Source organism: Heterodontus francisci, chromosome 6 (genome assembly GCF_036365525.1).
Source record: "Heterodontus francisci isolate sHetFra1 chromosome 6, sHetFra1.hap1, whole genome shotgun sequence".
NCBI lineage: Eukaryota > Metazoa > Chordata > Chondrichthyes > Heterodontiformes > Heterodontidae > Heterodontus > Heterodontus francisci.
In genome coordinates this window covers 155,639,508-155,665,441 of record NC_090376.1, presented here as the reverse complement: position 1 = coordinate 155,665,441, position 25,934 = coordinate 155,639,508, and the positions used below count along the sequence as shown (strand labels likewise).

Sequence of the window (25,934 nt, the reverse complement as noted above, 5' to 3'; positions counted from 1 at the left end):
ATGTATCCCATATGCCTTCCTAACCACCTTATCTACCGGTGCTGGTAAGATGGGCAGAGAAGTGGCAAATGGAATTTAATCCGGAGAAGTGTGAGGTGATGCATTTCAGGAAGACTAACGAGGCAAGGGAATATACAATGGATGGTAGCACCCTAGGAAGTTCAGAGGGACCTTGATTTGTCCATAGATCACTGAAGGCACATGCAAGTGCAGGAGATGCAACACCTACACTTTTATCTCCTCTCTCTTCGCTGTCCAAGGCCGCAAACAGTCCTTCCAGGTGAAGCAGCAATTTGGAACATAGGAGTAGGCCATTCAGCCAGTCAAGGCTCCTCTGCCATTCAATTAGATCATGGCTAATCTTCTACCTCAACACCACTTTACTGTGCTATCCCCAATAAGTTACATGTACTTCTTTCAATTTAGTATACTGTAGGTGCTGCTCAGAACTCAGATTGCTCTGCAACGGCGGGAGGACCAAATGTGGATTAGGTGACCACTTTGCAGAACATCTCCATTCAGTCCACAAGCATGACCCTGAGCTTTCGGTCGCCTATCATTTTAATTCTCCAATTTGCTCTTACGCTTACTCCTCTAACCTCAGCCTCCTGCAGTGTTCCAATCAAGCTCAATATAGGCTCAAGGAACAGCACCTCATCTTTTGATTAGGCATATTACAGCCTTCCAGACTTATCATAGAATTCAATAATTTCAGACCGCAATGTCTGCCCCCATTTTGTTTCCTTTCTCCATGCAGGTTTCAGTCTTACTCTCGTTTTTGCTTTCGGACAGCAGCTGTTCATTATTCACACCTCCTCGAGACACATCTTTTTCTTTAGTTCTCCCATTACTATCCCTTTGGCCCTGCATCATCAAATCTTAGGAAATAAACTTGCAGGGCTACAGGACTTGACTGGACTACTTTGCAGAGAGCCAGCATGGACTTGATGGATTGAATGGTCTCCTTCCAAGCTGTATGATTCTATTGTCATTTAATCTTTCTGGTCTTCCACCATATCAGACCTTCCCTTTTGCTCTTTTTCCATCCTCTCTCCTTTCACTTGCTTAAAACCTATTATATTTCTTTTCATAGTTCTCATGAAAAGGTCATAAAACTGAAATGTTAACTGTTTCTCTCTATTTTTAATCCATAGCCATTACCCTGTCCACTAATTTAATCATCTCTTCAAAAACATTCTACCCGATTCATGATGGGTAGTCACCAATCCATGCTGGCTCTTCCAAATCAGCCAAAAATTCAAGGTGTTCAGTCATATTTTCATAAATATAGATTGCAGCAATTTCCCGACAACAGATGCAAGACTAACTGGTCTACAATTCCCTGGTTTCCTTCTGTTACACGACATATGGAAGTCAGGCACTAACTGAATGCACAAGGGCAATTAGTTGACTTGTGTGCAATATGATTTCATTTATAAATTTGGTATGGAATATTTATTTTGTGGTGGCTTTTATGAGTGTTGTGACCAAGTAGATGCTTCATAGTCAATGACAGAGGGAAGGTAAGGTGTGGGACTGTTGATGAATAGAAAAAAAATCGAGGTTGCGCTTGCTGGAATTGCACTCGGGTAAGTGTTTCCACATGATCACCCTCCACCTCCTAGCCGTATAGCAGGCGACACAGACAGTCCTTTCAGATGGCGAGGTTGTGCAATACGCAGTGTTATCGTGCAACCGCTCCAGGACAAAGCCCCCAATCAAAATATGTGATATGATTTTGACTGCGGTGGTAGCAACACACTGTCAATTCAGTCCCGCCGCTCCACAGGTCGCATCATACATACCTTTAAGCTTTCCAAATCGAAGAAAGCAGCAGCCGAATTGAAACAATCTAGTAACCCCCGAATGAGGCAAACCAAACTCGGTATCTTTAGATATCAACAAATTAATTATTTATTTTAAAAACTAACATCTTAACAATAAAGAACAAACAAAGAACAGTAGAGCACAGGAACAGGCCATTCGGCCCTCCAAGCCTGCGCCGATCTTGATGCCTGTCCAAACTAAAACCTTCTGCACTTCCGGGGACCTTATCCCTCTATTCCCATCCTCTGACCTGCTCTTGTAGCCACGGTATTTATATGGCTACTCCAGCTCAGTTTCTGGTCAATGGTAGCCCCTAGGATGTTGATAGTGGAGGATTCAGCAATGGTAATGCAGTTGAATGTCAAGGGGAGATGGTTAGATTCTCTTTTGTTGGAGATGGTCATTGCCTGGCACTTAAGTGGCAAGTAACATTCGCGCCACACAACTGCCCAAGCCTGGATATTGTCCAGGTCTTGCTGCATTTCTACACTGACTGCTTCAGTATCTGAGGAGTCACGAATGGTGCTGAACTTTGTGCAATCAGCGAACATCCCCACTTCTGACTTTATGATTAAAGGAAGGTCATTGATGAAGCAGCTGAAGATGGTTGGGCCCAGGACACTACCCTGAGGAACTCCTGCAGTGATGTCCTGGAGCTCAGATGATTGACCTCCAACAACCACAACCATTTTCCTTTGTGCCAGGTATGACTCCAGCCAGCAGAGGGTTTTCCCTGATTCCCATTGACCTCAGTTTTGCTAGGGCTCCTTGATGCCATACTCGTTCAAATGCTGCCTTGATGTCAAGGGCAGTCACTCTCACCTCACCTCTTGAGTTCAGCTCTTTTGCACACAGTACTCAAGTTGTGACCTAACCAATGAGTTATACAGTTCCAGCATAATCTCCCTGCTCTTGTATTCTATACCTCGGCTAATAATGGAAAGGATTCCATATGCCTGCTTAACCACCTTAATTGACCTGTCCTGCTACCTTCAGGGATCTGTGGACATTTACTCCAAGATCCCTCACTTCCCCTACATTTCTCAGTATTTTCCCATTAATTGTATATTCCTTTGCCTTGTTTGACCTCCCCAAATGCATCACCTCACACTTCTCCTATTTGAATTCCATTTGCCACTTTTCTGCACATCTGACTAGACCATCAATATCTTCCTGCAGCCTACAGCAATCCTCCTCGCTATCTACTACACGGCCAATCTTTGTGTTGTCCGCAAACGTCTTGATCATGCCCCTATGATGTACCACAAAAAGCAGGGGACCCAGTACTAAGCCCTGCGGATTGCCCTCAACAATTACCCTTTGTTTCCTGCCACTGAGCCAATTTTGTATCCACCTTGCTGCATTTCCCTGAATCCCATGGGATTTCTTTTTAAACCAGTCTGCCATCTGGGACCTTGTCAAAAGCCTTGCTGAAGTCCATGTAGACTACACAGACCACATCAACTGCACTACTGCTTCAAAAAATTCGATCAAGTTGGTCAAACAAGATCTTACCTTAACAAATCCATGCTGACTATCCTTTATTAACCTGTGCCTTTCTAAGTGACAGCTTATCCTCTCTCCCAGAATAGATTCCAATAATTTGCCCACTACGGAGGTTAGCGTGATTGGCCTGTAATTATTCGGTCTATCCTTCACTCCCTTTTTAAAGGGGTGCAACACTAGCAATTCTCCAATCCTCCGAATCAACAATTGTTTATTTTTAAGGAATTTAATCTGGCTTGTAGCTTCTTTAGAATTGAGAGCGCATAATAAATAGGGTTTAAATAGACTGAGAACTTTCCTATTTCCTTCATGTGCCAGAACAGTCCGTGTCTGTCTGTCTACCTCTGAACAAACCAAATCGCCAGTTTTCAAAATCAAAATGGATACACTCTCTCTCTGTATGGTTGCAGCTAAGCAACTAGAATGCACTTTCACTTCCAGTCCCTGGAGCTTGCTGCCTTAAAGTACTAACCTTTTACAGCCTTAAAATGTGCACCGCAATATTTCCAGAGGAGGAAAAAAAAAAGGATCGTGACAGCAACAGACCACCACAAATCTTGACACCCACTCTGCCAAGTGCAGAAGGGCTCCTCCAGATCATTCCAGGCAGAGGATGTATTGTTTCAGTACTCCAATGGTCTGGTCCATCACATTTCATGCAGCAACATGGCTTTCATTGTATGCATGCATGCTGCACACCTGAGCGTGGGTTGCACAAAGTCATCAGCCATTTCACCAAGGGATTTTTTTTATTCATTCATGGGAAGTGGCTGGCTAGACCAGCATTTATTGCCCATCCCAAATTGCCCTTGAGAAGGAGGTGGGGAGCTGCTTTCTTGAATCGCTGCAGTCCTTGGGGTGTAGGTGCACCCATGTGCAGTTAGGGATTTTGACGCAGCGACACTGAAGGAACAGTGATATAGTTTCAAGTCAGAATGGTGTGTGGCTTGGAGGGGAACTTGCAGGGTGTTGTTGTTCCCATGCATCTGCTGCCCTAGTCCTTCTAAGTGGTAGAGGTTGCAGGTATGGAAGATGCTGTCGAAGAAGTCTTGGGGAGTTACTACAGTGCATCTTGTAGATGGTACACACTGCTGCCACTGTGCATCGGTGGCAAAGGGAGTGAATATTGAAGGTGGTGGATGGGGTGCTAATCAAGCAGGCTGCTTTGTCGTGGATGGTGTCGAGCTTCCCAAGTGTTGTTGGAGCTGCACTCATCCAGCAAGTGGCGAGTATTCCATCACACTTCTGACTTGTGCCTTGTAGATGGTGGACAGGCATTTGGGAGACGGGAGGTGGGTTACTCACTGCAAAATTCCCAGCCTCCGACCTGCTCTTGTTGCCACAGTATTATTGTGGCTGGTCCAGTTCAGTTGCTTGTCAATGGTAACCTCCAGGAATAAAAACAAGAAATACTGGAAATACTCAGCAGGTCTGGCAGCATCTGTGAAGAGAGAAGCAGGGTTAACGTTTCAGGTCAGTGACCCTTCTTCAGAACTGGCAAATATCAGAAATGTAAAAGGTTATAAGCAAGTAAAGCGGGGGTGGGGCAAGAGATAACAAAGGAGAAGGTGTAGGTAGGACAAGGTCACAGTATAGCTGACCAGAAGGTCATGGAGTAAAGGCGAACAATATGTCAATGGTGTGTTGAAAGACAAAGCATTAGTACAGATAGGATGTTAACGGACAGCCGCAAGTACAAACATGAAAAAAAAAGTGGGTAAGCAAACCGGACAAACGAAGATGAAATAAAATGAAATAAAACGAGGATGATAAAAAAGGGGCAGCACAGTGGTTAGCACCGCAGCCTCACAGCTCCAGCGACTCAGATTCAATTCTGGGTACTGCCTGTGTGGAGTTTGCAAGTTCTCCCTGTGTCTGCGTGAGTTTCCTCCGGGTGTTCCGGTTTCCTCCCACAGCCAAAAGACTTGCAGGTTGATAGGTAAATTGGCCATTATAAATTGCCCCTAGACTTGGTAGGTAGTAGGGGAATATAGGGACAGGTGAGGATGTAGTGGGAATATGGGATTAGTATAAATGGGTGGTTAATGGTCAGCACAGACTCGGTGGGCCGAAGGGCCTGTTTCAGTGCTGTATCTCAAAAAAAAACACAAAAAATATACATAAATAAAAAAAGAAAAAACAAACAACTAAAAATAAAAGTAAAATGGAGGGGCCGTCATGCTCTGAAATTATTGAACTCAATGTTCAGTCCGGCAGGCTGTAGTGTGCCTAATCGGTAAATGAGATCCTGTTACTCGAGCTTGCGTAACCTCCAGGATGTTGATAATGGGGGATTCAGTGACGGTAATGCCATTGAACATCATGGGGAGATAGTGAGATTCTCTCTTGTTTGAGATGGTCATTGCCTGATGGTCAGTGCCTGTGGCACAAATGTTGCTTGCCACTTATCAGCCCAAGCCTGGATGTTGTTCAGGTCTTGCTGCATATGGACATGGGCTACTTCAGTATCTGAGGAGTTGCGAATGGTGCTAAATATTGTGCAATCATCAGCGAACATCCCCACTTCTGATCTTATGATTGAAGGAAGGTCATTGATGAAGAAGCTAGAGATGGTTGGGCCTAGGACACTACCCTGAGGAACTCCTGCAGTAATGTCTTGGGACTGAGATGATTGACCTCCAACAACCACAACCATCTTCCTTTGTGCCAGGTATGACTCCAACCAGCAGAGTATTTTCCCCAATTCCCATTGACTCCAGTTTTGCTCGGGCTCCTTGATGCCATACTCAGTCAAATGCTGCCTTGATATCAAGGGCAGTCACTCTCATCTCTTGTCACGCAGTCGCTACCATGTGGTTGGCTGTGGTGTCTCAACTGCAGCTAGCACAGTGGACTGCCACAGAATGAGGGCATCATGCCTGCTGCCAGGATACAGTGCCTTGACCTAAACGATGATCTCCCTGTGGTCATGCACGAGATGGACATTTCCAGTACATGGCAGAATTGACATGAGGCATGCGTAAAACGATGTTCGTGCTGTCAATGACACCTTATACCATGGGGAAGCGTGCAAATGTTTGTTCCACCAGCTTCTCTCAGGCAAGAGAGAAAGAAATGTAGTTGAGTGCCTTTGAATAGAGACTCGATGATCGCAGTGGAAGGCACACAGAGATGTAACAAATACCTGCAGCTTAGAAAAAGGCAGATGCATAAAAATTCAACCCCACAGTCACCTTCACAGCCACTGACAAGGCGGTACTTGTCCTGCTCGGAGGTTGCAGTTGTGGCCGCAACTGGTGGCAGACTTCAGTCAAAGGAGGTCCCTGCTGAAATGCAAACTTCTCATACGTTGTTTCTTTCTGAGGGTCAGGTAGGGGAATTGCTCCCTGAACATCCTTGGCAGATATGTCTTCCTGACGAGAACCTTTCTTCACCCAATTTTCCTCCCTCTTCCAGCAGCTTGTCCTGCTCTATGTGGCCTCGGCTCATTCTCCAAGTCATGCTGTATTTCAAGGGGAATGTCTATTAGAGCACGCACATCTGGGAGAAACTGATTTATGGAGAATCCTCAGTCAGGACAAGGTCCTGCAGCACCAACCACACCACTCTTGTGAATTTTTGAAACAATATAGAAAGCACCAAACACTAGTAGAATTGTAGCAAAAGCCAGAAGAAATCAATCAAACAGCAACTAACTTGAAAGTATATGATCCCTCTAAATAGCACGGGCGGGGAGCTCTTTTCCACTGCTGAACGCAAGTTCAGCTGTGAGAGATTAAGAGGGAACATGTTGGCTGGAGCGTTGAACTCCCAAATTGCACTGCTGGCATCAAATCAGCATTACACACTGATTGCCATCACATTCTGCCTGCTCTGCATTGCTGAATCCCCCACCATCAACATCTTGTGGGTCACGAATAACCAGAAACTTAACTGGACTACAGTCACATATATACTAAGACATAGATACAACAGCATGTCAGAGTTTGGTTATTCTGCGGCGAGCAACTCACCTTCTGACTCCCCATAGCCTTTCCACCATCTATAAAAGGCACAAGAGAGGATTGTGATGGAAGGCTCTCCACTTGCCTGAATGAGCACAGCTCTAACAACACTCAAGAAGCTCAAAGCCATCCCAGAGAAAGAAGCCCACTTGATTGGACGCCATCCGCCAGCCTAAAAACATTTACTTCCTCCACCACCAGCGCAGTGGCAATAGCATGCACCATCTACAAGAGGCACTCGCCAGGGTTCCTTCCGCAGCACCTCCCAAACCCATGACCTCTACGACCGAGAAGAACAAGGGTAGCAGGTGCATGGGAACACCAGCACCTGCAACTCGCCCTCCAAATCACACACTATCCCGATTTGGAAATACATCACTGTTCCTTCAGCATCGCTGGTCAAACTTCTGAAACTCCCTTCCTAACAGCACTGTGGGAGTACCTTCATCACACAAACTGTCGTGGCAGAAGGTAGCACACCACCACTTTCTTAAGGGAATTAGGAATGGACAATAAATGCTGGCCTTACCAGTGATGCAAAATCCCAAGAATTAATTAAAGAAACAAGTACAAATGGTGCATTTGGGAGTGCATTTCTAATGCTGGAGCCCAGGTCCACTACTGTGGCAGAGTACAAGGACCATTACTTTTCATATAAACAACCAAAGTATAGCTTAAAGAGCTTTGGTGTCAAAGCACCAACAGCCTCACCTTATTAGAAAAAGTTTAAATCCATTTAACCATGCGAATACCAGAAAAAGACAGTATACCATTCTCTTGTAATAACATCCCTCACCTTGAAGAGAATAAATATTTAAAGTCAAATAGTGTGTAGCTCACATGTACAATTTCGCTAACCTAAAACCAACAGATGTAGTATGATTAGACAATTAAAAACAAAGTAGAGAAAGGCAGCTTTGACTCATGGCAAGGTTAACGTCAAGGCTGGGTATTGAGGCATGTCATTTCTACCACTTAAAAGTTTGAACAAAAGCGGTGCTTGGTCCAAAACAATCAATGGAGCGGATACCTGCACTTCTGTCCTTATATTGGCCCAATAAATTTGTTACACCTACAATTTTATGCCCCAAAACTTGAATATAGGGAAGGCCCAGGAAAAGGTATTTTCAGTTTACCCATAGTTAATCGCCAAAATTTGACAAGGGTATCAATGGCAACCTAGTTATTATATCCAATGAAATGCCCTTTATGAGTTGCCAATGCACGAGATCATGAACAATTTGGGAACAACGCTATTACATCGTACAAAACTGGGCTTTTCCAGAATTTGTAAATGTAAATGAAGTGAAGTGCATGTATTTGTAAAAAAAAAACCAAAACAAACAGTACTTTGAGCTGTGTAATTCAGGTCATTATCCACAGAAGTACTGAGAAACATGCACTAAAAATGAATTGAAATGTAGCCAAGCATCCATAATTTAGAAACGGAAAAGTATTTCCACAGACTTAGTCAAAGTTGTTTCTTGTTGCCTCACTCAGAAGTATACTTCAGTGCGACAGGAGTCATCCCCTCCAGACAAATATGTTTTTCAATTTAATCAACAAACTTGACTATCTTTTTTTAAATTTATATTTTGACCTATATTAAAATTACCTTTCTATTTTAAATGTCCCTGTCAACAAAGTAAAAAATGAGGAGGGGAATGCAGTTTTAAAGGTGCTTCAAAGGTCTGTCTTTTATGAAAGAAATATAGTCATTTTCTTGTGCCATGGTCTCTTTCTCCCAACAAAGCTTACTTCAACATAGTATGAAGATCACAATACATACCTGTTGAAACATCTGAATAGTTGGAGAATATGCTCTCAGCGAAAGAGCAAACTTCAGAAGACCGAGCTTCAGTTGTGACAAAAATTGACCAGCTTTCTTTAGAATCAAGTCACAATAACTACGTTCAGAATCTGTGAAATAAAATTATATCAAATAACTCTATAAACAAAGTCAGTTACAGTAATTATCTTAGTAGTATGCTATTAATAACACACTTTACTAACTTGAATGAAGCACAAGTATATCGATGTTTCACCTGAAAGGAGTGTTTGGGGCCTTGGATAGTGAGGAGAGAGGAAGTAAAAGGGCAGGTATTCCATCTCCTACAATTGCATGGGAAGGTGCGTGGGAAAGGGACGAGGTGTCGGGGCAATGGAGGAGTGGACCAAGGTGTCATGGAGGGAGCGATCCCTTCAGAATGCTGACAGGGGAGGGAAGGTGAGTTTGGTGGTGGCATTCTATAGCCTTTCGGACTGAACAGTGAGTTCAATAGCTGCAGAGCATGACTGGCCATTTAAAAAAAATGTTTTAATCATGTGCCTGCTTTTCACGTAGTCAGAACTGCTCAGTATTCCACACTATTGACACTTTCACCACAAGCATTAACACACGCTTTGCCTTTCTCCCAGGACAGCTTTGTTATTTAATCTCCCTCTGCCCCATCAAATACCTTCCCCTTTGTTCTCTCCCCCAGTCCCCACCCAATTCACTTGCTTAAAACGTAATTCTTTTCTAACCTTTGCCAGTTCTGATGAATGGTCACAGACCTGAAACATTAACTCTGCTTCTCTCTCCACAGATGCTGCCAGACCTGCTGAGTATTTCCAGCATGTTGTTTTTGTTTCAGAAACCTCAGTGATCTGGGCAAGATGTTTAAAGAGAAGTGACAGGTCAAGATTTATAGGGGCCAGAAGGCTTGACTCGAGATATTGTTTTTGGTTTTGCTTTGGACAGCATGTTGGGATGCGAACAGTTTTGAAAACAGTTGGAGAAAACCAGCCAAGACAGCAATCACCATCAGCTCATCCTCTTCCACCTCTTTGAGAACTTACTGAGAATCAAGTGCAAGAAATAGAGAAACTGATACTGCATTTCCCCTGAAAAGCCTGCCAAACTGATCCTCAACGTCACCCGTAAAGAACTGCTCCAGAAAGATCCCAGTGACAGTGTATTTGGGCATCAGATCAAAAATGAACAGGTGATATCTTTCCATATCTTCTCTTTTTCTCTTCAAGAATTAGCAAGTATTTGACCAAAGTATTCTTTTTCTGTCTTTTTTTTGCAACATACCTCTAAAGAAAGAATTTCTGTATTTTTTCCGTGTGTGTGTGTGTGTGTGTGTGTGTGTGAGAGAGAGAGAGTGTGAGAGAGAGTTTGTATGTGGGGAATTTAAAAAGGGGAAGTTTCATATTTCAATCTGTGTGCTAATAATGTACTTCATTGGAAAGAGAAGCAGAGTTAACGTTTCGGGTCACTGACCCGAAACGTTAACTCTGCTTCTCTTTCCACAGATGCTGCCAGACCTGCTGAGTGGTTCCAGCATTTCTTGTTTTTGTTTCAGATTTCCAGCATCTGCAGTATTTTGCTTTTACTATACTTCATTACTGGTTAAGTCTTGTTCTATAATAAACTGATCATTTTGTTCATTAAGGAAATCTGGTTGGTGTATTTTATTCTGGGATGAAGAGTAGACCATATAACTGATTGCATTGGTAACTGGTTAAATATTTTTTTTAAATGTCGTGACCTGTGCAGAAGTGGAATTAGAAGACGGTGCACTCCTCGCAACTCAGTCTTAACACTAGCATAGATCTATACTGTGCAATATACACGAGATAATCTTACCTCCCTGAAGATATGTTATTTCCTTCACAGTGTCAACAAACTGCCAAAACTTATCATCATCATCTTCTGCTACAAACTCACTGCAAAAGAAATGCCAGATAATATTTTATATTTTCACAGAAAATACATCTATACAGAAGCAATAGAAAAAAAGTAAACGAGTAAACTTTCTTGAAGAGAAAACTTCAGATCAAGTAAACAGAGAATTGATGAGGGGGCACAGACCTAAACATTGGGGTGAATTTTACTGACCACACCCAGAACTGTGAGCAGTTCGGAGCACCAGAGGTAGGATATAAAAGCAAAATACTGCGGATGCTGGAAATCTGAAACAAAAACAAGAAATGCTGGATTCACTCAGCAGGTCTGGCAGCATCTGTGGAAAGAGAAGCAGAGTTAACGTTTCGGGTCAGTGACCCTTCTTCGGAACTGACAAATATTAGAAAAGTCACAGATTATAAACAAGTGAGGTGGGGGTTGGGCAAGAGATAACAAAGGAGAAGGTGCAGATTGGACCAGGCCACATAGCTGACCAAAAGGTCACGGAGCAAAGGCAAACAATATGTTAATGGTGTTTTGAAAGACAAAGCATTAGTACAGATTAGGTGTGAATATACTGAATATAGAACATCAGCAAGTGCAAACCTGAAGAAAAGCAACCTGAAAAAAACAGTGGGTAAGCAAACTGAACAAACTAAGATGAAATGAAATAAATGCAAAAAATGTAAAAAGGAATGCAAAAAAAAAAAAGGAAGAAAAAATAACTAAAAATGAAAGTAAAGTGGGGGGCTGTCATGCTCTGAAATTATTGAACTCAATGTTCAGTCCGGCAGGCTGTAGTGTGCCGAATCGGTAGATGAGATGCTGTTCCTCAAGCTTGCGTTGATGTTCACTGGAACACTGCAGCAAGCCCAGGATAGAGATGTGAGCATGAGAGCAGGGGGGAGTGTTGAAATGGCAAGCAACCGGAAGCTCAGGGTCCTGCTTGCGGACTGAGCGGAGATGTTCCGCAAAGCGGTCACCCAGTCTGCGCTTGGTCTCCCCAATGTAGAGGAGACCACACTGTGAGCAGCGAATACAGTATACTACATTGAAAGAAGTACAAGTAAATCGCTGCTTCACCTGAAAGGAGTGTTTGGGGCCTGGGATACTGAGGAGAGAGGAGGTAAATGGGCAGGTATTACACCTCCTGCGATTGCAAGGGAAGGTGCCCTGGGACGGGGACGAGGTGGTGGGGGTAATGGAGGAGTGGACCAGGGTGTCGCGGAGGGAACGATCCCTTCGGAATGCTGACAGGGGAAGGGAGGGGAAGATGCGACTGGTAGTGGCATCACGCTGGAGGTGGCGAAAATGGCGGAGGATGATCCTTTGGATATGGAGGCTGGTGGGATGAAAAGTGAGGACAAGGGGAACCCTGTCACGGTTCTGGGAGGGAGGGGAAGGGGTGAGGGTAGAGGTGCGGGGAATGGGTCGGACACGGTTGAGGGCCCTGTCAACCACAGTGGGGGGAAATCCTCGGTTGAGGAAAAAGGAGGTCATATCAGAAGCACCGTCATGGAAGGTAGCATCATCAGAGCAGATGCGTCGGAGATGGAGAAACTGGGAGAATGGAATGGAGTCCTTACAGGAGGTAGGGTGTGAAGAAGTGTAGTCGAGGTAGCTGTGGGAGTCAGTGGGCTTATAATGGATATTGGTAGACAACCTATCCCCAGAGATGGAGACAGAGAAGTCGAGGAAGGGAAGGGAAGTGTCAGAGATGGACCATGTAAAGGTGAGAGAAGGGTGGAAATTGGAAGCAAAGTTGATAAAGTTTTCTAGTTCGGGGCGGGAGCAGGAAACGGCACCGATACAGTCATCAATGTACCGGAAAAAGAGTTGGGGGAGGGGGCCTGAGTAGGACTGGAACAAAGAATGCTCGACATATCCCACAAAAAGACAGGCATAACTAGGACCCATGCGGGTACCCATAGCGACACCTTTTACTTGAAGGAAGTGCGTGGAGTTGAAGGAGAAGTTGTTCAATGTGAGAACAAGTTCAGCCAGGCGGAGGAGGGTGGTGGTGGATGGGGACTGGTTGGGCCTCTGTTCCAGGAAGAAGCGGAGAGCCCTCAAACCATCCTGGTGGGGGATGGAGGTGTAGAGCGATTGGACGTCCATAGTGAAGAGGAGGCGGCTGGGACCAGGAAACTGGAAATTGTCAAAATGACGTAGGGCGTCAGAAGAGTCACGGATGTAGGTGGGAAGAGACTGGACCAGCGGAGAAAGGATAGAGTCTAGATAGGAAGAAATAAGTTCAGTTGGGCAGGAGCAGGCTGACACAATGGGTCTGCCGGGACAGTCCCGTTTGTGGATTTTGGGAAGGAGGTAGAAGCGGGCTGTCCGGGGTTGCGGGACTATGAGGTTGGAAGCTGTAGAGGGAAGATCTCCAGAGGAGATGAGGTCAGTGACAGTCCTTTGGACGGTGGCTTGATGTTCGGTGGTGGGGTCATGGTCCAGTGGGAGGTAGGAAGAGGTGTCTGTGAGTTGGCGTTGAGCTTCTGCAAGGTAGAGGTCGGTACGCCATACAACAACAGCACCACCCTTGTCTGCAGGTTTGATGACCATGTCGGGGTTAGACCTGAGAGAACGGAGTGCCTCAAGTTCAGAGGGGGACAGGTTAGAGTGAGTGAGGGGGGCAGAGAAATTGAGACGACCAATGTCTCGCCGACAGTTTTCAATGAAAAGATCAAGAGCGGGTAAGAGGCCAGGGGGAGGGGTCCAGGTAGAGGGAGAATACTGGAGGCGGGTGAATGGGTCTGCTGGTCGGGGGGAGGACTCCTGGTCAAAGAAGTGAGCCCGGAGGCGGAGGCGACGGAAGAAGAGCTCAACGTCATGCCGAGCGCGAAATTCATTGAGGTGGGGGCATAAGGGGATAAAACTGAGTCCTTTGCTGAGTACAGAACGCTCAGCATCAGAGAGGGGGAGGTCAGAGGGTATAGTGAATACACGGCAAGGGGTCAGATCAGAAGGGGTGGGGTCAGAGGGAAGTGAAGCGGAAGGAGGATCTGGTGGGGCATTAGTCCCCATCAGCTGCTGGAGCTTGCGTTCCTTAACACCTGAAAGGAAGAAAAAAAGGTAGGATATATTGGCCTTGGAGGGAGTGCAACGTAGACTCACCAGGATGATATCTGGATGTCAGGGATTACATTATGAGGAGAGATTGCACAAGCTAGTGTTGCCTTCCCTGGAATTTAGAAGGTTAAGGGAGAGAACAGATAAGGTAAGTAGAGACAAACCATTTCTGCGGCTGGGGAGTTTAGGACCAAGGGGGAGCCAGACCACTGAGGACTGAAATTAAGAAACATTTCTACGTGGAAAAGGTCATAGAGGTTTGGAATTTTCTTCCACAAACAGCAGTTGATGCTGGATCAATTAATTTTAAATCCGGAGACTGATGATACTTTTGGTTAACATAAATCTTAAGGGATATGGTGCAAAGGTGGGAATATGCAGATCAGCCACGATCTCATTGAATAGTGGAATAAGCTTGAGAGGCTAAATGGCCTACTCCTGTTCTTATGTTCCTAAAAATCACTAAAAGCAAATGGACAAGTCCAAAAAATAATTAAAAAGGCTAATGGAATGCTGGCCTTGGATACAGAGGTACAAGATATCAAATCTCCTCTTAGCCTTCAGTGTTTTGAGAACCCCAGCTTCTCTAGTCTGGCCAGGAGAAGCAGTAGTCCCTTACTGCCAGCTCTGAAAATTGGCCCCAGTGTAAGGGCATATTTAAAAGCTGGTAGGAAAACAAACATTGGACCTGTATATAATTTCTTGGTATCTCAAATACCAAAAATGAAGCATTAAAATTACCGATGTAAAGACAAGATTTCTGAAGGATCTTAGGTTAATAACAATGTTTCCTGGTGTTAATCAACTGCCTCATACTAATGTGTATGGACATTCCTCCCAGTTTCAAACATGTTAAGGAGCTGAATCAGCATCAGTAAAGATAGTTATTAATTCAGGATGTTTCAGCAATCATCTTTTCGTTAAAACCTTATACATTGAATTACACTTGATCATTAAGAAATTCCTTTACTTTAGCCCAGAAATTGCTAGAAAAAAAGGTGAATTTACAACACTCACTATCACTCGTTCATAAAATGTCTAGCAACTCGTGGCTAGCAAGAGATACGTCACGAGTTCTAATTCTCTACAAATTGCTGAATGATTTGCGCTGCTCCACCATTATCCCGACAAAACTGAAAAACTGCAACCTTGCTATGAGCCTCCTCATTGAAATTAATTGTGCATCATGGAATTGCTGGATTTACACCATTAACACAAATTAATCTTACCACAGCCATTTACCACTGGTAATCAATGTTGCAAGGATTCCATTAATGACATAATTTACAGTCCTGACAAGACACAACCTCGGAGGCCAGAAAGGGAACAATGAAGCTGTGAAGTCTCATTCCAACAGGTAGTGAAATTGTTCCTGTAGGCTTTAACATTTTATTTGTCTTGGCAGTATCTTTGTGCCAGCCTTGCCACACCAAAAATGAAGCATTAAAATTACCGATGTAAAGACAAGATTTCTGAAGGATCTTAGGTTAATAAAAATGTTTCCTGGTGTTAATCAACTGCCTCATCAGCCTGTCAGCGTCAAACGGCAATAATTTTCTGGATGCAAAGCTATTCTGACACTCAAATGCAAACCAGATATATTTCTTTCAGAAAGTAATTTTGGGATACGGTACGAGTAACTTGAGTCAGGACGTGGTAAGTGTCGCATGCTTGGGAGGAACAAGGTCACTTAAGACCCATAGTTCCCAAAGCTCTCCACCATTGAGGTTTCCCTTGTTCATTTCCAGGTCTGTTGCAGATCAATTGGTAAAGAATGATTGCTGTGATTTGTCAATAACTCAGTTATCATTGTTTCATGCATCTACCAGGGTGGTAGAAGGCAAAATAGATGAGCCTTGGTCTTTTTTTGCCTAGCAATTCCTATAAAAACCTTTCCACTCTCCATGATCAGAATGGATGGGAGCAGTGGTTCCATACTTCATTAATCAAGCATCTTTGTACATTTTGGACCCTGCCATTCACTCATTAACTTCTCCGGGACCAATACAGTAATTTTCAAACAACTCCTTCTGCTTGTTCTTCTACATTTTTTCTTATTTTTCCTTTGTCTCTTTTTCCTCTCTCTTTGTATCTAATTTGACTCTGAAAAGAGATGATTTTTTTTCTAAATCAGAGATGCACAAGTATTAGAGATAATGTTGATATAAGTAGGGTATTTACCTTGGTCTGCAATGCAGAATTAGTGGACATTAGTATAAAATTAACACGAGTCAAGTCCGCATTGGGATAGGAAGAATTTCTTTTACTTCCTCCAAATAAGAGATCAGCTGAATCACAACCTACATTTGGATTAGCAGATTTTATTTGTGCGCTGCAAAAATTATACATCCACGCAAATCATGTTAACTTAATTTTAAAAGAAGGATCTACAGAAAGTGTGAAGTTAAATGCATGCAAAACAGCTTCAAAATTAATCTTAAATTAATATTAAGCTGCTGAGTGATTCCAGCATTTCTTGTTTTTATTTCAGATTTCCAGCATCCGCAGTATTTTGCTTTTATCAAAATTAATCTTACCTTGTCTCCAATAACAAAGGCATTGATGGCCACTTTGCATCTAAACTAACAGTCACACCTTTCCCAGCTGCTTGAGTGTTGCAAAACCTCAAAATGAGAACAATGAATGGCGGGATCATCATTTTTGGAAACTGAAAAAAAAAATCTCAATTAACAAATGCAATACTCCTTAATTTTGTAGCTGGAGGTGAAGAAACGCAAAAAAAAAGATAGAAAGTCAAACAGTAGTCTACAATGTACAATATAAAATAAATCAACAAACAAGTAGCAAAAGATTCAATTTGTACTACTGCAACAGCTGTCAAGAAGTTTGTGTGAAAGCTATTGCTACAGAATAAGCAATGAACACAATATAATCTTCCTGAGGTAACTGGAAACATCACTATAGATTCTTGTAACTGTAGAGACAGTACCCAGAAAAAAAACTAAACTTCGTGTTTTTCAAAAAGATATCATTCTTCTTGAGGGTAATCTTCAATGTAAATGTTTTTCCCAATAAAACCACTCTCATTTTTCCTGTTTGCTAGTTCAATTCTTTTTTAGATTTGTACTGAAAAAGGATAAGCAACTATTGATCTGGATTTTACTGGAAAAGTAAAAGGTGTGTTAATATGACACACACCATTAAAATATAAATCAGACAGCAAGTTCATGGCATTAAAAGAGATACACCACAAGTTGCAAATCTCCAGAACTTGGCAATTTATCCCGTGCAGTCAGTTGCTTTGCACAAATGCCATCTCACCCTTTGCCTCCCTGTTATTTTTAAGAACTTGCTGGATTTGCCTATTTACTTTCTATGGTGAGTTTAAGTCTGGTTAAAACCTTTTAAAACAATGTGATAATTGTTAATGCAATGTTAATCAACTTCTCTAGCCCAGAATGGGAACAATTTTAAGTGTTCAATTTCATTCCTCCGTATGTTCAGAGATTTTACAATGTCAAACTTAACATTTGTTCTTACTTTGCTTTCCTTAATCTAATCTCTCTTTCCCTCTCTGAACATAATTCAACTCAAATCCGCTCTCCTTCTCCATCATTCTTCCAATTATTTCTCAATACTTAAATCCCATTGGTTAAAGAAATACACTGCTGGATCCGCAATTAACTTAAGGTTCCAGATGCACCATTGTCCTCCCCATGCTGTTATTACTTCCAGCAAGCAATTTTGCAAAATATTTGAGCTGAAGGTTGCAGATAAAATCGAACAGGTGATATGCCCTGCTCCAGCAAAATATAGAGTCCACCCTGCTTAACCCTTTATCTGAAGATGACAAACAGCAGGCTAACTGGATGCCAAATGATGAAAGCATGATAATTTGAGATAGATTTTGTTCACTTACTCACCGAGAGGAAAGTGCAAACATTTACATCTAAATATCACGGCAAGAGAATGGTAATGTAGGATACAGAAAAAAGTTTTATGTTGGAACTGTATAAATCATTAGTTAGGCCACAACTTGAGTACTGTGTGCAGTTCTGAACACCTCATTACAGAAAGGATGCAACTGCACTAGATTTACAGAAGAGATTTATGAGGATGTTGCCAGTACTGGAAAAATGCAGCTATGAGGAAAGATTGGGTAGGCTGGGGTCGTTCTACTTGGAACAGAGAAGACTGAGGGGAGATTTGATCAAGGGTATTCGATGTTCTGGAAAAATAGGCAAAAGGAAAAAGGAGGTGGAGTAGCTTTGTTGATAAAAGGAAGGTATCAGTGCGGTGGTGAGTAGTGATATAGGTTCAATAGATCGTGATGTGGAATCAGTTTGGGTGGAAACAAGGAATAGCAAGAAGTAGTCACGGTGGGAGTCGTCTATCGGCCCCCGAAGAGTTGCCTCACTATAGGACAAAGTACAAATCCGGAAATAACAGAAGCATGTAAGAAGGGCGCTACAATTGTCATGGGTGATTTTAATCTGCATATTGACTGGACAAATCAAATTGGCAGACATAACATGGAAGATGAATTTGTAGAGCGCATCAGGGATTGTTACTTTCAGCAATACATTGCAGAACCTACCAGGGAACGGGCAATTTTAGAGCTAGTAATGTGTAATGAGGTAGGATTAATAAGAGACTTCGTAGTTAAAGATCCTCTAGGGGGTAGCGATCACAACATGGTAGAATTTCAAATTCAGTTTGAGGGCGAGCAACTTGGATCACAAACCAGTGTCCTCAACTTAAACAAGAGTCATTACAGAGTTATGAAGAAAGAGTTGTTTAAAACAGGCTGGGAAAATAGACTAAGGGAAAGGTCAGTGGCAGACATTTAAGCAGATATTGCATAATGCTCAGCGAAAACTAGTGGTAGGCCAGAGGATTGGGAATTTTTTTTTTTTTTTTTTAGGAACCTGCAGTGGGTGACTAAAAAACTAATAAAGAGGGAGAAAGTTAATTATGAAAGTAAATTGGCAAGAAATATAAAAACAAACAGCAAGAGCTTCTACGGGCTGTCATGGTCCGTAGTTTTTTTTTCCTCCGGGGAATATGCAGTTTACCTTTAAGGCTTCTAAAGGATCAGTACTGCTTTAAGAACCAGCAGGCCTCCGGAGTTACCGAGAAGGTGCATTTTCGTTGTCTTGGATACAGCCATTCGGAGACTGCGATTCAAAGGGTGCATTCTCGTTACCATGGATACAGCCACTTGAACTGAGCATCAAGCGATAGGTTTGTTACAATTATTTTTTGAACTGGCTTTTTAGTTCAAGACAGTCTGTTCTAACAGAACACAGACAGACAGCTGGTGTTAGCACCTGAAATAAGAGCTCTCAGCCCTTTAAACTGAAGGAAGGGATTTTAGTCTGTTTAGTTATCTCTCAAAATTCTAAAAACGTCAAGCCAAAACGGAGATCTCTGATAATTTAAACTGAAGGAAGGGAAGTTAGACTGTGACAATCTTTTATCCCTCAAAAACTCTAAAGTCAGACTGATTTACTTTAAAAGTGTTTGCAACTTGTTAATGGTTGAAATCCATTGCTGGAAGGAAAGCATCACTTACTATTGGAATTAGACTACGGACTGTTCTACCGTGGAAGAACCTTCCCCCCCCCGCCCCCCCCCATCAGACGGCTGTGAGGACTTCAAGCAACATTGGATTGTAAATTTGCAAGTCTAATTTTTTCTATTTTTAAATGTTGTTTATATCTTCATAGTGTTTAAGAATTGAGTTTTGTTAATTAAACAGTTAATTTGTTGATTTAAAGACACCTGTTTTGGTTAGCCTCATTCTGGGGGTCTTCCTTTAATTTGGAAAGTTTAAAATGATCGGTTAGGTGATCTGTAGAGATGGGATTGAATTAACAGTGCTTTTTTTCCCCCACAATCAGAATCATATATTTTAATTGGGGGCTTTGACTGGAACAGTCGGTCGTAACAGGGTATATAAAAACAGAGTAGCTAAAGTGAGCGTGACAGCCTTGGAGGATGCGCCTGTCAAATTGCTAACAGGGGAACAGGGAAATGGCAGATAATTTAAACTAATATTTTGCATCAGTCTTCACGGAGGAGGACACGATAAACATCCCACAGATATCAGATAAGCAAGGAACTAATGGGAGGAAAGATCTTGTAACTGTCCCCATCACGAAGGACAAAATATTTGACAAAACTAATGGGACTAAAGGCAGACAAGTCACCAGGACCTGATGGCCTACAACCAAGGGTTTTAAAGGAAGTGGCTGCAGAGAGATAGTGGAGGCATTGGTCGAAATATTCCAGAACTCACTGGATTCCGGGAGGGTCCCAGCAGATTGGAAAACCGCTAATGTGATGCCACAGTTCAAGAAGGGAGGGAGACAAAAAAGCAGGAAAGTATAGGCCAGTCAGCCTAACATTGGTTGCTGGAAAAATGCTAGAGTCCATTATTAAGGAAGAAATAGTAGGACATTTAGAAAAGTTTAACACAAACAAACAGTCAACATGGTTTTGTGAAAGGGAAATCATGTTTGACAAATTTGCTCGAGTTCTTTGAGGATATAACAAGCAGAGTTGATAAAGGGGAACCGTTAGATGTAGTGTATTTAGATTTCCAGAAGGCATTCGATAAGGTGCCACATAAAAGATTATTGCACAAGATAGGAGCACACAGTATTGGGGGTAATGCATTAACATGGATTGAGGATTGGTTAACACACAGAAAACAGAGAGTCAGGATTAATGGGTCTTTTTCAGGTTGGAAAGATGTAACTAGTGGAGTGCCACAAGGATCAGTCCTAGGACCTCAATTATTTACTATCTATATTAATGACTTGGAGGAGGGGGGCAGAGTATAGTACATCCAAATTTGCTGACAATATAAAAATAGGTGAGCGGACATGTCCTTAGGTTCTTATGAAATGTACAAAATTGGTGAGGGGCCTGGATAGAGTGGATTGGAAGGGCCTATTTACCTTGACAGAAAGGTCAGTGACTCGGGGGCATAGATTTAAAGTGATGGTCTAGAACTCACTGCCTGTAAGGGTAGTACAGGCAGAAACACTCAACTCATTTAAAAAAGGTGTCTGGATATGTACCTCATAAGTGACGTAACCTGAAGGGCCAAGGGGCCTCTTTCAGTGCCGTAAACTTTCTATGATTCTATGACAAAACAAAGTTAACAATTTAATAGTTATGGTGACTGTTTAAGGTCTTTTCATTCCATGACATCTACAAACTATCATTGTATTGAAATAAAATTCAGACATGTCAAAAAAACATTTACTTTGCTGCTTCAAAAATATATATCACTGCTGTTTGATAACGATACAATTATATCACAAGTTGTAGCTCCGAGAGCATACATGAGTTCATTTTGCTCATCTTTTTCACAATTGCTCAACTCTACTATTGCCCACAGTTCTATATGTGTATGTATATGGTTACAAATAGAAAGTATACTTTGCATTCATTTTTTGTCCATCATACTTGTTATAGTTAAACAAAACCAAAATTCTGCATTAGTTTTCTGTGTCACACTTGCACCTGAATGGCTTACGTACAGTTTTCTTCAGCCTCATTAGCTTGGAAAAAGGCAAAACAGAAAATCTTATATTTACATGGCAGTGTGAAAAGTAAAACATCTCAAAAGTGCTTTGTAGGAGTATTATCAGATAAAATGTGACACCAAGCTGTGAAAGAGGTATTAGGACAGCTGGCCAAAAGCTTGGTCACAAAGAGGTAGGTTTTAAGGAGCAGAGAGAGAGGTAGATGAGAAGCTGAGGGAGTGAATTCCAGAGCTCAGCACCCAGGCAGCTGAAGGCACAATCAGCAATGGTGAAGCAAAGGAAATTGGAGTTACGCAACAGGCCAGAATTTGCAGAATGCAAAGTTCTTGAGTTATAGGGCTGGAGTAGGTTATAGAGTTAATAAGGGGTGAGGCATTGGAGGGATTTGAACACAAGAGGGTGAAATTAAATTTGAGACATTGCTGGATCAGAGCCAAAGTAGGTCAGTGAGCACAGGACAGACATGGTTGAATAGAACTTGAATAGATACAGCCAGCATAGTTTTAAATCAGGTCAAGTTTAAAGAGGGGGCAGATGGGAGTCCTGCCAGGAGAACATTGGAGTGATTGTATTTTTGTTAACCTCCAGACACTGAGAATTTCAGCCACAGATGGGCCGAGACAGGGACAGAGAAGGAAGTAGCTGGTCTTGGTGATGGAGGAAGGGAGGGAGGGAGCGAGCAAGCAGTCAGGTTCAGTCTCTAGACAGGGCCAGAAAGAGGGATGGAATTGGTGGCCTGGGAGTGGAGTTTGTGGCAGTGACAATGGCTTTGATTCTAATATTTACTTAGAAAAAACATTTTAAAGTTTCATTATTATACAATTACAAATGTTTACGAACAGGTACTTCTTCCTCAGCATGTTTTTGACAGTCCCCAATCTGCCTGTCATGCCGAAGCCCATATTCAGCCACTTGATCTCCTCCACCTGCTTTCTCCAGATGAGCTATTACTTAAGTTTAAGTTTCTTTTACTTTTACTAACAGAATCACAGAATTGTTACAGCACAGAAGGAGGCCATTCAGCCCACCAGGTCTGCACAAGCTCGCCAAATGGGCAATTCACCTAATGCCATTTCCCTACCTTCTCCCCATAACCCTGCAAAAGGAAGAGTATAGCTAAAGTTGGGTTGGTCCTTTAGAGGATGAGACTGGGGAATTAATTATGGGAAACAAGGAAATAGCAGAGACTTTGAACAGGTATTTTGTATCGGTCTTCACAGTAGAAGACACAAAAAGTATCCCAAGAATAGCAGAAAATCAAGAGGCAAAAGGGAGGGAGGAACTTAAAACAACCACCATCACTAGAGAAGAACTACAAGGAAAACTAAAATGGGAACGAAGGCTGACAAGTCCCTTGACCTGATGGCCTGCAGCCTAGGGTCTTAAAAGAAGTGGCTGCAGAGATGGTGGATGCATTAGTTGTAACCTTCCAAAGTTCCCTAGATTCTGGAAGGTCCCAGTGGATTGGAAAACCGCAAATGTAACACCTATATTCAAGAAAGGTGATGGGTGGGGGGGGCAACAGAAAACAGGAAACTGTGGGACAGTTATGAAAGTTCATTATGAAAATTAATCCATTATTAAGGAAGTAGTAACAGAACATTTAGAAAATCATAATACAAATTAGACAGAGTCAACATTGTTTTATGAAAGAGAAATCATGTTTGGCAAGTTTATTAAGAGTGTTTTGAGGATGTAACCAGCAGGATGGATAAAGGGGAGCAAGTAAATGTTATGAAAGTGCTTCCTTCTTTTAAATTTTTTTTTTTGAGGGCTTGTGTTAAAACTGAAATTTTTTTTAAAAGCAAGTTCACCAACAGGACAAGATGTTGTTTGAAAGCCACCAGTGCTGGAGGCCACCTGTGATTTGGGCTCAAAAACAGGAGAACCCTTGGTGATCTGGAAAAAAATGGTTACAGAGAAGCCACATGTCAAGGTTTATGGAGGTCAGGAAAGTAAAGTTTAAAACATTGGAATGTTTTTGTCAGTTGTTACAACTTTTCTGGGAAGGAGGATGTATCCCTGAGTGATTTGAGAAACATAACCAAGGCTAGGCTAAAGAATTCGGCAGAATTGTTGGTGTTAGAGTTAAAACCAGGAGCTAAGAAAGCAGACATAATAGCACAGTGCAGCATTTGCAATTTGAAGGCAAACCACATGGGAATTCAGTTGAACTGGCGAAAATTCAGTTGCAGATGAGGCAGCTTGAACATGATAAAGAAGAACAAAAAGCAATAGAATTGGAAAAACTTAAGCTTGAACTTCAAAGAGAAAATGAAAGAGAAGGACGCGAATTCAAATTAAAAAGATGGAACTAAGATGAAGGATTGGTCTTGACTCCAGTGAAAATTTTGGTGAGAAAAGATCTGACTCCAGTCCAGGCCCCAATGGAAAGCTAAAATAAAAACAAGAAACTCTGGAAATATTCAGCAGGTCTGGCAGCATTTGTGGAGTGACAAGCAGAGTTAATGTTTCAGGTCAGTGACCCTTCATCAGAAGGGTCAATGGAGAGCTGTTTAAATTTGTACAAGCCCTCCCGAAATTTGAGGAAAGGGACGTAAGGGCATTTTTCATTTCTTTTGAAAAGACAGCCAGACAGATGAAGTGGCCAAAGGAAAGCTAGACATTACTTATGTAAAGCAGGCTGATGGGCAGAGCTCATGAAGTTTATGCCAATCTTTCTCAGGAGGTTGCTGCAGATTTTTATTTATTTAGAGATACAGCACTGAAACAGGCCCTTCGGCTCACTGAGACTGTGCCGACCAACAACCACCCATTATGTGATTATGAGATGGCAAAAAAGGCTATTCTCGCTGCATACGAGTTGGTCCCTGAAGCGTACAGGCAGAAATTTTGGAACCTCCAGACACAGCCTGGGCAGACTTATATAGAATTTGAGAGGGTAAAGCAAATTCATTTTGATAGATGCATGTGGGCACTAAAGGTAGAGACCATGTATGAGAACCTCAGGGAACAAATTCTCCTGGAAGAATTTAAAAATTCACTCCCTCCATTAGCAAGAACCCATGTAGAGAACCAGAAAGTTTCAACAGCCAGACAGGCAGCAGAAATTGATGATTATGAGCTTGTTTACAAGCCAAAACCCTTTGTCCGTCACCCCCCACAAACCCGAGAAGGATAGAAGGTAGGAGGGTGAAAAGAAGGCAAGTAGCTGGGAACAAGAAAGGACAGCTGGGAACCACCTCCCCCCCGCCGCCCCCCCCACCCCGGGATCGCCTTCTCAGGCCAGAAAGGAAGGTGCTGAGGGTGGAAGTGAGGTCCACAAGCCTAAGAGTTACCATTGGCACAAGGTTGGACACATTAGTGCAGAATGCTAGAGGTTGCGGGGTAAACCCATGCGACTTACTGTGGTGAACAAAGCCAATGCAGAGAAAGGGGCCGTGACTGGGACTACAACAGATCAGGCTGTAGCGCTGATGGCAGCTGTAAGGCCAAGTACAAAAACCACTGTGAGTGCAGAGGACGTGAAGAAGATAGTGAACAAGTGAGAGTTATAGGGAATTCTTGTCAAAAGGAAAAGTAACTCCTTGGCCCTCAAGTGAGGCAGATAAACCTATAGTTATACTTGGGGATACAGGAACCACCCAAACTCTTTTTCTGGGGGAAGGCATAACTTGTCCAGACAGCGTATTGAATGCCAAGGTTTTAGTGAATGGTACAGGCAGGGAGTATTATACCCATACCTTTGTATCGGGTGCACCTGGAGTGTGACCTAATGTCTGGAACAGTAACTGTAGGAGTTGTCCATAATTTGCCTGTAGATGCAGTTGACCTATTCCTGGGGAATAATTTGGCTGGAGTGAAGGTAGTAGCTTCTCCAGCAGTCACGGAAAAAAACAAGTGAAGTTAAAGAGACAGGGCAGTTGCAGGAAAAGGTTGCAGGAATTTTTCCTTCATGTGTAGTGACCTGAGCAATGGCTAAACAAGTTCCATTGTCAGAGGTAAAATTAGCACCACAGACAGACAAGACAAATATCTGAAACTTTCTTTGGGAATTTGAATAATCTCAAGGAAATGTTCAGTAAGTTTTCTCTGATCAAGGTTCAACAAACTGATCCAGAGTTAAATAAAGTAGCACAATCGGCTCTAACTGAAGTTGAAGCAAAGGGAGTTCCGAAAGCTACTAGATGGGAAATGGGATCCTAATGAGGAATTGCAGACCTCCTCACAGACCTGCGGAAGAAGAATGGACGGTTGTTCATCAGATAGTAGTACTACCCATGTATCGTCTGAAAAGATTAAGGACAGCACATGAAATTCCTATAGCGGGACATGCGGGGATCCAGAAGACCCAATCACGACCCAAGGACACGGTGCAATTTTGTAAAACATGCCAGATTGTGGGAAAAC

The 25,934-nt window shown here is 42.6% G+C and overlaps 1 protein-coding gene across 1 annotated transcript in view; it reads right to left on the bottom strand.

The window, feature by feature from the left end:
- The window catches only part of uggt2 (UDP-glucose glycoprotein glucosyltransferase 2), a 740,193-nt gene that overhangs the window by 694,505 nt on the left and 19,754 nt on the right, over positions 1-25,934 (bottom strand). Inside the window, exons 2-4 of the mRNA XM_068034396.1 lie at positions 16,581-16,711; positions 10,933-11,012; positions 9,088-9,218 (exon numbers count right to left, since the gene is read on the bottom strand). Coding sequence (XP_067890497.1) covers positions 9,088-9,218; positions 10,933-11,012; positions 16,581-16,711 — 342 coding nt within the window. The remainder of the gene's footprint in view (positions 1-9,087; positions 9,219-10,932; positions 11,013-16,580; positions 16,712-25,934) is intronic.